Genomic DNA, 12,964 nt, shown 5'->3' with positions numbered 1-12,964 from the left:
CTATTTTGTTGATTTCAGCCCTCAGTTTGATTATTTCCAGTCTTCTACTCCTCCTAGGTGAGTCTGCTTCTTTTTTTTCTAGAGCTTTCAAGTAGGCTGTTAAGTCTCCAACGTGTGCTTTCTCTGTTTCCTTTAAGTGGGCACTTAGTGCAATGAACTTTCCTCTTAGGACTGCTTTCATAGTGTCCCATAAGTTTGAATATGTTGTTTATTTTTATTGAATTCAAGGAAGACTTTAATTTCTTTCTTTATTTCTTCCTTGACCCAGATGTGGTTCAGTAGTTGACTGTTCAGTTTGCATGAGTTTTTATGCTTTCTGGGGGTAGCATTGTTGTTGAATTCTAACTCTAAACCATGGTGATCTGATAAGACACAGGTCATTACTAATATTTTTTTGTAACTGTGGAAGTTTGCTTTGTTGCCGAGTATGTGGTCAATTTTCAAAAAGGTTCCATGAGCTGCAGAGAAGAGGTATATTCTTTCCTATTTGGGTGGAATTTTCTATAGATGTCTGTTAGGTCCTTTGATTCATTACCTCCATTAATTCTCTTATTTCTCTGTTAGGTTTCTGTCTGATTGACCTGTCCATTGGTGAGAGAGGAGTGTTGAAGTCTCCTACTACTAGTGTGTGGGGCTTGATGGCTGTCTTGAGTTTTAGTAATGATTCTTTTACGTACGTGAGTGCTTTTATATTAGGGGCATAGATATTCAGGATTGAGACTTCTTCCTGATGAATTGTTCCTGTTATGAGTATAAAATGTGCCTCTCCATCTCTTCTGATTGATTTGAGTTTGACGTCAACTTATTTAGAAATTAGTATGGCCACACCTGCTTGTTTCTTAGGTCCATTTGTTTGATAAGCCTTTTCCCAGCCCTTTACTCTGAGTAGGTTGTTTATTTCTTTTGATGGTGTCTGATTGTGGCCTTGGTTGATTCATATTCTCTATGTAACCAAGAATTATTTTAAGTTCAAAATTGTTCTGCCTCCCAAATGCTGGCAAAGCAGGCATGAACCTTCATGATTCTACCATTTACTTTTCTTTTCTTCAAATGCAGTTATACTGTGGTGAGCATGGACTGCTGAGCCAGCAAGTTCAAGGTTCCAATTGAACTATGTTACTTGCGTGATAATTTGTGACCTTACTTAATTTTCAAATCTTAATGAATCTCATCTTCTGTAATATAAACAGTGTTTGGTAAATTTTAAGTGATTTATCTAATAAAGTACAATAATTATGTATGAAGCTCAAAATAGTGTTTTTAATATAGTAATATTTCTGACATGAGGGAGTAGCCATTCACTTAATGTAATAGAATATACACCTAAGTTTGGACTGTATGTTTGTTAGAAAAGATATGTTATCGGTGTTTAATTGAAGCATATAAACCTTCCTTTGGGAAGCAAATGACAGAACTATTCTCTCATCAGGGTTCTATCTGATTTATAAAGGAGAGACACTATAGTATGTTTGCTTGGCTCCTTTGGTAAAATGTCTCATAACATGGGCTCATTTAACTTCACCAGGTGATGAGCCCAGTGTCCCTCATCTACTTGCCATGGCATCACACCTGAGGGAGAGTGCTGAAATCTTCCAGTCAGATGAGATGCGGCCTGCTAATGACCCAAAGGAAAGAGCTCCCAGCCGTGTCCGAATGCTCAATGACATCCTTCAAGACCTGGAGAAGAACTTTCTGATAACACAAGTGCCACCAGGATTTTATAGGTAGGAAATAAACTTCCATGTGTATGTCTTTCCCTCAAAACCGTAACTTCACTTCCTGAATGTGTTAAGGATATAATACTATTTCAAAGAGATTCCACTTCAAGATATTTAAGAAAAGCACACCGACGTGAAAACAAACATGACATGAATGGAAAAGTGGGGAGAAGATAAGAGTGGCATGAGAGAGAAAGAATAGGGGATAGATTTGATTCAAAAATTATAAGCCTGTATAAGTAATCCACTTTAAAAAACAAAACAATAAAATAGTTATAGGTAGAATAGGAAAATAAATAAAGTAAGATTAACCATTCAAAGAAAAGTTCAAATTAATAAATATGGAATGATGGACACATGACAAAATATCTTTTATTGATATCAGTATGATATCATTATTGGAAATTAAATTGTAGTCTAAACTTCCATGGGGGTGAAATATGCTTTTTTTGAGTACCAAGAGATAGGTCAAGCAGCTGTTTTACTAATAAGAACATGTCTAGAATGTCGAGCTTAATATTTCTTGCTATAATTTATGAAAATATTAAATACATTTAATATTCTGGTGCCATGGATCTTGAAACCATCAAGAGAGCAGGGGCAATTTAGTTGGAGAGTAACAGGAATGCTCCTGAGATTATGTAGACAATGGTTTTTTAGAGACAGTAGTATGGCTCAGGCACAGTGCCTAAACCCAGTGGAATAACTTTGTTTAGGATGTAAACAAAGTAGAAAGTAAACAAAGGGAAGATAAATGTTAAACAATTTTGAATATTTTAAATATTTTGTATAATTGATTCATTCTTTTATTGAGAATAAAATATGTACTTTCTGTAAGGTAGGCAATAAACACTATATAAAACAGGGTAAGTTTTGGTGTAAGAATGTAAAAGAAAATTCAACGTTACTGGATTGTTTAGATAAAAATAAACTCCAACCCAGTTTTTTTGTCAGTATCTTTCATCATAAAAATTTTCTATGCCCCTTCCCCAAAGGAAAACCAGAAGGCAACAGTCTAGTCTGTGCTTACATAATGTATATGGGCATGATAATTTAATATGTGCATTCATATGTATGTGTATCTTACATATGCGTGTTATATATTTTTGCATTTATAAGTGATACTTATTAAGTGTTAAATTTATGACCCTTTATGAAAAGTTCAGTGCTGACTAACCTACTGCCTCACTTCCTCATGGCTTTCACTTGTCTACCATCTTGTTCATAATTTGAATTGCTAAATATGCCATGTACAGCCATACGCTAAAGGAAAGAATCAATAATTGATACAAAGTTATAGCTATCTTAGTTACATATGAGAGTTTCTAAAATTGCTCTTCCACAAAGACTCTGACAGTCTTTATAACAGTAGACGTCTATCTCTGTACATGTTTAAATATGGTTATGAGTGTCGATCCTATAACTGTTAAGTGAACATGAAATTTGAGTGGTATTTGGTAGCAAACTTAGTAACATGGAAAGAACTTTATTGATCCACATCTAAATTTCTGCATCTATTAAATGAGATAGCACATGGGAATCTCTTATAATAAAAGCATTATTATGAAATATTAGAAAAACCTGTATGATATTTATATTGTATTCACAATACATGAAGGCATTATGTATGCTCCCTGAAACTTTTTCTCAGCCCCTGAAACTTAGCAGGCACTTCAAGTAAATGTCGTTTCCCCTGATAGCATTCTAGCGCAGGGTTAGAAAGAAGACATAAGATGATTTGGTAAAATATAATGATAGTACAGGTAAATATATGCTTAAAAATCCAACCACATTATTGACAGAATCATTTAAAATGTCTTTATGAGAGTAGGTAAATCATGCTGGTGACCCATTTAATAAGGCCTATATGTTTCTATATGAAGAATACATTCCCTTCTTAACATTTTTGCCATGTGTATATGGCTTACCTACATGGCATGCTTTTTCTTACCCTTTCAGTAGTATTTATTGACTCAACTTAATTCATCCTGTATTTTGAGAAGAAAAGCAAGCATTTGTCTGTTATTGACTAATACCAATAAAAGTGACTTTATACTCTTAATTATTATTACAACAAACCTTATCTAAGTAATGTAACTCTAAACATTATCACATATTCTAGTTCACATAATAGAATTTAGAAATAAACAGCTAAGATTCAATATTTTACCAATTACCAAAGGTTGACTATAGTTGCTAATGAAATTCATGTGTAACATGCCTTTCCTTGGGATAAATGCTGGGCACATGGCAAAGTCTATTTATAGCTTTGTAAGGAACTGTGTTCCAAAGTAGGTGTATAATCTTGCATTTACAACAGTGAATAGCATGACACTTCTGTCATCCCTCACCTTACCTACATTTGCTCTTGGTGGCCTGGAAATAAACTCTGCTGAAAGGTGCACATTGATGTTTAGTTTTTGAATTTGCAATTCAGTGATGCCATTTATTGCTCACTGTCCTTTGCTATGATGAATTCTCACCTGTGTTTTCTAAAGTGAGATTTTGGTTCAGCTCTTCTGCTCAATTTCAAAACTGAGTTAGAGAAAAATGTAGAGCTCAATAAAAATCAATTTATTAAAAAAAAAACAAAAAACTGAGTTATTTTACTTCTGGTTAGAGATTGCATGAGTCTCAGAAGAGACTTTAAACGTTAGATTTTAAAACATTCTTGAGACTGTGATAGACAATGGGACTTTTAAAAATGGACTAAATGCACTCTGCAGTATGGTATTGTTACAAGCTTAGGGGCAAGGCAGTAGAATGTGGTAGTTGGAATAACACTACTGGGAAGGGTGGCTTTGTTATAGCATGTATGGCCTTATTATACAAAGTGTGGCACTGTATATGTGGGCTTTGAGGATTCATATATGCTGACGGTATGCCCAGTACCTCAAACCATTTCCTGTTGCCTGCAAGATCAGGATGTAGTGCCTTCTCCAATCTCAGCTCCTTCTCCAGCACCATGTCTGCCTGCTTGCTGCCATGTTCACAATAATGAAAATGACTAAACCCCTGAACTGGAAGTCATCCAATTAAATGTTTTTCCTTTATAAGGGTTGCTATGATCATAGATCTTTACAGCAAAGATCCATAACTTAGACAACTGGTATGCAAAATATAAAAGAATTTATAAAATTGAGCAGTGTTAAATCAAAATCAAATTCAAAAAGAAGGTCACATATTCCCATCATATAATGGCACATGATACCTTTCTAAAACATAGGTGAGAGAGAATAGTGAAGAAATACTGGACAAAAACAAGATTGAAAACCAGCTGGGCAAATTACAAATTCTGCATCTCCATGTCTGATATCAAACACTCCAGATCTCCATCTCCTTTCAGCTTTGTTGTCTGCAAAACATTTCTTTTTCTTGGGCTGGTTCTACTCATGGTTAGCAGCTCCCCTTGGCAGGTATTTCATGGCTCTGATATTTCCAACACCTTGGGCTCTCCAAGGCTATCCAGGCTTCCCTTTCACAGCTTCACACAATGGCTGCTCTAGCCCTCCATCCAGGGACACCCCTGACATATGCCAAGTCACAGTGGCTTTTTGTAGTCACTCCTTGACTTTAAAGCCAGAAACATTTGGCCAAAGCTACCAAGTTCTGCTGCTTGCAGGGGCCAGAACATGTCCACCTTAATTACAGTTTTATCAAATTTCTACTTTCCATGGTTTTCTTCACTGCCTAAGGTTGGCTGTCCTGGCATTTCTTCTATAGAACCAGACTAACGTCAAATTCAGAAATATTCCTGCCTCTGTCTTCTCAGTGCTGGACTTAAAGACATATACCATGAATCTTTTCTCTTATTGCTTATTTTTCATATGTTATAAACTTAGCTGGATGGGATCTTGCTCTGAGTCACTATTCCCTTTGTTTCATCTCTTAATCTGTTTATCTCCTTGGACACAGGATTTAGCTACATTCCACTTCTCCATTCTCCTTTTCTCTTTAAACTGCACATTGTGTATTTTTTCCTTTCTCACCTTGCTCCTTTTCATTATAAATCTTCATTAGAGTTAATTCTAACAACCACACAAAAGAATAAGTGCAAAGTTGTTTTGAAATTTCCTCTGCCAATGAAATTAATCCAAAAAATCTTCACTTAACTTCAAGCAGACTTTTAGGATAAAGGCAAAAAGCAGTCACATTCTTCACCAAAATATCACAAGACTAGTCTCTAGGACAGATACTAACATTCTTCTCTTCTGAATTCTTTTGATGGAGGATCCCACAATTCAATTCACACAAAATACCATTGTCATTCACGTTCCTAGTAGAATAGCCTATTAAGCAGCACTTAAAGTGTCAAAATGGTTTTCCTTATAATACACAGGCCCAAGGTTAATATTCCTTCAAACAAAAGCATGGTCAGATCACAGCAATACCTCAGGTCCTGGTACCATTACCTGACTTAGTTAGGGTTTCTATTTCTGTGAAGAGACAACATGACTAAGGCAGCTCTTGTTAGGAAAGCATTTAATTGAAGTGGCTTGCAATTCCAGGGGTTTAGTCTATTATCACCATGGTATCATGGCATGCAAGCAGACATGGTAATGGAGAAGGAGCAGAGGATAGAAAGGGGCTACATCCCGCTGGCAACAGGAGTGACCTAAGGTAATGAGTGTGACTTGAACAGACATGAGACCTCAAAGACAACCTCAAAGTAACACACTTCCTCCAACAATGCCATACCTACACTAACAAAGCCGTACCTCCCAATGCCGTTATTCCTGCTGAGTTTATGGGGGCCATTTACATTTAAACTACTACACCAGTCTTCTGTCAGTTAATTCTTTGGGAAATATTTTCTCCTAGTGTGTTTTATCTTCTTTTCATAACAATATCTTTTGGTGAGCATAAGTTTTAATATTAATAAAATGAGGTTAATAAATTTATCCACACAGTAGCACTCTGTGGTTTCCAAAATCTGGTTATAAAAGCCACTGTTATATAGATTTCTTGATCTCCTTGTATGAAGCATTCTCAGAATTTTACAGTTTTATTTTAAGCTTAGGTAAGCTAGCTACTTTAAGTTCATCTTTGTGAAATGTAAAATGTTTGGCATAATAGTTTTAATTCCTTTATATTTGCATGAAATATCATTTCTAACCCTGTTTGCTTGAAATCTATATTTCCTCTGTTCAATTTCCTTGGCTACTTTGCTATACAATAAGCACTTAATATAGTATTGTGCTGGTAGAGTCTAACTTGTTCAGATAGGATGGCTTTCACAATGTGTTAAGATCATTAATGTTGGAGGGACTGAGCTAGGATTGTCAGAAGCAGGAAGGGATTTTTGTAGGGAGGTTTTCTGTTCTCAGCTTGAATGTACTGCAGGAAGCTAAACAGTATTTCTGAGTATTAGTTTAGCTTCCATAAATAGAAACTCTTCAAGAGATGTTAAAAATAGAAAGAAGTTCTCGGAAATGAGGTCATAGTATGATAAATATATGAACTTTATACTTCTATATAATTTTAAAATGAAAGTAATATTATACCATTACTCTGTGTCTATTTGTCACTCGAATAGTATTTGCATCTCCACAGTTTTTCCCCCTATCAACCTAGGAAGAATTATATTTTTATTAATTGACACAAAAAAATTATTCCCCCTGCCCCAGGATCACTGCATTGATATCTATCTTTAAATTCTAGTTTAAGTAGTTTTTTCTCTTAACAAATAGTTAATTTCTTGTCATATAGCTAAAAAAATTATCAATCAATTTTCTGAATAGTACCGCCTTCCAAGTATCCACCAGTCACTGCAGTGACAAAGATGCCCAATACCCACAAGTCACTGCATTGATAATGATTCCAGATACACTCTAGTCAATGCAGTGACAAAGATCCCCAATACCCACAATTCACTGCAGTGATGAAGATACCCAATGAGAATGCTTCTAGCAATTTTTTTGTGATTGAAATTTACTATCTTGTGAATTGATACTTTCTATATTGTTTTAGCAGACATCAGAAGATTCCCTCCTTGTCCCTAGTTACTGTGTTTGTGTTATTAGGGGTATGTTTTTGCTGTTATGGTTCTCTATTATTTCTCTTTTTTTCTCAACCAACTCCAGCCTGCATAACCTTAAGAATGGAAGACTACTAACCTTTGCCTTCATTGGATATTAAATGAATGAACTGCACTTCATAGACACAGAAATATCTTCAACCTACAAATTTCACATGTTAAAAATCTGGTGTTTTAAAATGTTCTCCATAGATGCCGATAGCAAAGGCTTTCTGTCAAAGAAAAACCCAAGGCATTAGAATGAGTTACAGCAGCAGGTTCTTAGTTGTACATTTAGACAGAATATCAGCATAAAGACTGATTGGAGCTTCTCTAAACATTAAAAGGAATGATAAACTGAAAAATCTAAGAAAAGTTACATTTAATTTCATTCATCAAAGAATAGTAGACTTACTATGACTTTGTGAAGGAAAGCTAGAGGGTCAACAACTGTAATTGCATTACTCTTATTTAATATCAAGAGTATGGATAATTGAGAACACAAGTCTGAGCTGGTATTTAAAGTTACCTTCTAGGTAAAAATTCTCAAGGAAAATAAACATCTTCTAACTGTACTAGAGGTAATAAATTATTAGATAACCATCTGATTTCTCTAAAAGAAATCTAGGTTTGACGATGTAGTTAAATGTACTAACAGCCAAGTCTAACGATCTGAGTCCAATCTGTGGGACCCATGTGTTGAAAAAAAGAGAGCTGATTTCTGCAAAATATTGCCTGATCTCCACACATATACTGTGTGGTACATGGGCATCCACATAACATACATGAACATGAACACACATAAATATAACTTAAAATTTTAAAATAAATCTCATTTTTTATATTATCCTATTATTTTTAAAAAATATATGGTATATTCAACTGCATTTGCTTATATAAACTGAAGGGCTATATAGGAAACTACCATAACACACACTAGAAAGGCAAAATTGAGTATCAAATAATGGCCATATTCAATAGTTTAAAGAATGCCATCCATTTGTAGATTAAGGGACAGTATATGTTTGTGCATGTGTATATTATGAGCTTTATGCTCACATGAAAAATGTTGTCAGAACTTCTTTTGGAGATAGCCAGAATGGATTTGTGCAAATTCAGAAAACCATTTCAAGCTAAGCCAAGGCAAGACAATTTTCATGTGCATCCTTGAAAGCAGTGTAAATGTCAAGATGCTTCTGCCTTGAACCAAAGTAAACAGAGCAAGCAATCCGTTAAAAGTGCTTTTCAAACAAAAAGTTCCCAACTTTTCTGTGGAAAATGTTAGCTCTCATTTCTATCTAGGCAAGTACAGAAGGGTATTATCCAGAATGATGTAAAAGCTAATTCCCAGACACCCACACTCATGCCCATGCTGCACACTCATGGCAAATACTTGATTTTGAAAATTTCAGGAACTTTATAGTGTATAGAATACAAGTTCTATATAAATTTCAGGAACTTTATAGTGTATAGAATACAAGTTCCCCCAACATTTATGAACTGCCATGAACTCAAGGCATGGTGTTTTAATTAGAGTCAGTATTGTAAGTAATAATAGAACCTATTGTTTGCTGTTTGATTAGGGTAATGACTACTTTGATTTATACTTTTCTTTTAGTGAGGTGTGCGTGGTCTGAACGGGAATAAAATCCCATCATTGTTTCCCTGGTCATTAATTCTATCTACCCCTGGTTTCTTTAGATTATGAAAAATAACTGTGTATTAAGGATTACAATAATTCTTTTAAAGTATTTTGAATAGTGGCTGCTAGAACTAAAAGATTAATGCATGAATAGAGAGTAAAACAATGGGCCCAATGTAAAATTTCCAAAAGTTGGTGAGCTGACTCATGTACAAAAACTTTTGCATTGTGTATCATTGTATATATTCTTTTTTTATTTTGAATAGACATATTTATATGCTTTATGATGATGTATCTTTTGCATATTTTTATTTTATCTAAGATAAAAAATCTCTTGTATTTTAGGAGAAGCAAAATTAATATACCAAATTCCAAGCTCATTTTCAATTGTTCTTTTTTGTTTCTACTAAAACAATGTATCACAATGGGATACAAACTTATGTGAATGGGATAATTCACATGCATTAGGCAAACCTTTCTGTAGTCTTTTAAAAAATTCAGTTTTCAGTGATTACTTTCTACAGGCTTTTAGTCTGGTTTCTTTCTCTCTTTTTGCTGCAGTTCTCAGTATATTTTAATTCCATTGCTACTACAATTACTCCCCTGTGCTACATACTGAAATACAGCTGTATAAAGGAAACCAAGGCAGAAATTGATAGATGTCATGAGAAAATCAGTTTTATTCCCACTTCAAAACAGTCTTTCATAATACTTTATCTAAAATTTGAGAACATCTCAACTAACAAATGAAATGCTATGTTTTATTCTACACCAGAACCTATTGTAAACCTATCAAAAAGATTTCCCTTATACCATCATCTATGCTGGCTTATTATTATTATTGTGTGACACTCAGGTCTTCAGCCCCATTTTCTAAGTCTAACTCATTTATTGTCTATATGGTCAAGTCACCTGAATTAGGGTCTGTTGAGATGCTATAAGACAAAAAATGGGGGATTGTCATAAAAGACACCATCAATGTGATTCTATGATGAATGAAAATTCTTTCATGTGTATATTATGATTTCTCTGAATTTTAATTATAAGTTCAGACACTATTGATGTATAGACTTATCACATGAACATGTTCTCAGTGACTAGTGTTAAACAGTTTATAGGTTTACTGATGTAGAAAGTTGCTAGACAGAAGGATGCAAACCCTCATGTCTTCGGTTTCATAGTGTATGAAGCCACCCTGCACTTGGCACCACCCCTCTCAATACACTTTGATATTTTTCACATGAGGTTCTATCTAATATCACTCACCTTTGGAAGTAGAATAAATTAGTGGTTAATACGATGGATTCTGGGGTTGGAATATCTAGGTAAAATTTTGTTTCTTTCATCAGCTCAAGTTTAGCAAAGATAGTTTATTTCTATATATTTTTAAAAGATTTTAAATTTAATTAATCAATTTATTTTACATCCTTACTGAAACCTCCACACCCTCCTCTCTACACATATCTCCCTTTCTTGTGCACCCCAATGTACTCCTCCTCTGTTTCTGTTCAGAAAGGGGCAGGCCTCTCATGGTTATCACCAGAACATTTCAAATTGTAGTAACAATAAACACCTCCCCCTGTATTAAGGATGGGCAATGGCAATTGAATATGAGGAATAGGTTCCCAAGAGTCAGCCAAGACATTAATAATAAACACTGTCTCTATTGTTAGGAGACCCACAAGTACACTAAGGTCATCAGATCTCACAGAATTTGAACCAACAACAATGCATTGGGACTGCATGGGACTAACCTAGGCTCTCTCTCTATATGTGACAGCTGTCTTGTTAGGAAAGAGTTTTAACCTCTCTGAGGAACAATTTTATAAGCTAGCAATTTCTTATGTCTGAGAAATTACTTTGAGACTTAAAAACAAAATTTATGAGAACAATTTGTGCTTTGGAGTCATCACTATCACATTGTTTTGTACATTCAATGCACATCTACTAACTGGAGTGCAATGGGGCTCAGAACCAGTTTTGTCTGAACCTTTTTGTGCTACTTTTAAATTACACAGCAAAAACACTATATAGGAATAATTTATAGCCAGGTGGTTGGAGATCAGTGCTATATGTATGAAGTCTTGGAGTGGATGGTTTCCCAGTGCTTAAAAATAAAGTGTGTGTGTGTGGTTGCACACTCATGTGTAAGTGTGACACAGAGAGATCACATACATAGATGCAATTACACATTCCTTTTTCTGTATGTTGGAAGAAATAAGCACAGTTCTGTTCTGTGAAAGGCCTTTGAGGGGAGACAAGATTAGAAGTAGTACAAACGAATCCATGTCTATCATTGCCAGGAGCTTAATGAGTTAAGAGACTAAATATTTATATATACTCAGATCCAGCTTTGGGATGAATATTCATTCTCTATCTGAACCCAGATACATTTGTGTGTGCCCTGCTATCTCAGTCTCTATATCTATAAAACATGCCCAATATCTTCTCTAGATGAAGAATAAGCAGGACAACCCTCACTCACTTTTATAATAGGAGCTCTTCTGTTTTAGTGGCAGGAAAACTGAAGTACAAATATGGGAATGATGTGGGACTCCCCTCTTTATGTTGTGAATACCATTGGTTAATAAAGAAACTGTCTTAGGCCTGTGCAGAGCAGAATATAGGTAGGCAGGGAAAACTAAACTGAATGCTGGAAGAAAAGAGAATGCAGAGTCTAGAGAAACCATGGGTCTGCCAGAGACAGATGTAAGCCACCAGCTAGAACCTTGCTGATAGGCTATGAGCTTCATGTTAAAATATAAAATAATAGAAATGGGTTAATTTAATATGTAAAAACTTGCTAGGAATATGCTATAGTGTTTAGCCAAGCAGTAATTTCATTAATACAGTTTCTGTGTGCTTATTTTGAAAGTCTGGGCAGCTGGGAAATGAGCAAGCAGCCTCCTACAACAGATTGGTGTAACAACATGGTTGAATAAATCCATGTAAAACCTGACAAAGATTATAAGTAATTCTAGACACAAAAGAACAGAGTAAAGCGTATCTTCTTAGTAGCCAGAATTTTGCTGACAGTTTGCCACAGCTCCTTTAAGAGAGGTCTTACTGATTCAGCAGTAGCAGAAAAAAAGCCTCGTGGTTTTGAAACAGTATCTTCCTGGGCCATGCTGCCAGCATGAACTCTGGCTCTTTCTGGAGGTCCAGCCAACTAGCATTTAAATGGGTTTTGTAAGTAGCACTCTACAACTTGCTTAATGGTAACATAAACCAAATGTATGCCTGAAAACCAGAGATTTGAGCATGGCTCATGCTAAACCGACCACTGCCTCACCATGTTGGATTGGGCAGAGCCAAAAGGCAGCCTTGGCCCTAATCATGCCACTGCTTAGCATTTTAAGAAATTTTTTAAGTGCTTCTGGACAGAAAATAATTACAGATACATAATAAAGACAGATTCAGACAGACATAGATGTCTAAATGGGTTACATTGTTGGATCAATGTATGTAGGAATGGGAGAGAGAAGAAAAAGAGTATAGAGAGGTATAAAAAGAAATTGTCTAAAAAATCAAACAATGTCTTTAAAGAAACAGAATACAGACAGTCATAGATTAAAAGGAATAAAAAAA

The 12,964-nt window shown here is 35.1% G+C and overlaps 1 protein-coding gene across 1 annotated transcript in view; it reads left to right on the top strand.

The window, feature by feature from the left end:
- Positions 1–12,964, top strand: part of Naaladl2 (N-acetylated alpha-linked acidic dipeptidase like 2) — a 1,189,909-nt gene that overhangs the window by 1,145,276 nt on the left and 31,669 nt on the right. Inside the window, exon 14 of the mRNA XM_026789752.1 lies at positions 1,526–1,724. Coding sequence (XP_026645553.1) covers positions 1,526–1,724 — 199 coding nt within the window. The remainder of the gene's footprint in view (positions 1–1,525; positions 1,725–12,964) is intronic.

Source organism: Microtus ochrogaster, chromosome 1 (assembly GCF_000317375.1).
Source record: "Microtus ochrogaster isolate Prairie Vole_2 chromosome 1, MicOch1.0, whole genome shotgun sequence".
Classification (NCBI taxonomy): domain Eukaryota; kingdom Metazoa; phylum Chordata; class Mammalia; order Rodentia; family Cricetidae; genus Microtus; species Microtus ochrogaster.
This window is presented reverse-complemented; position numbering and strand designations above follow the sequence as displayed.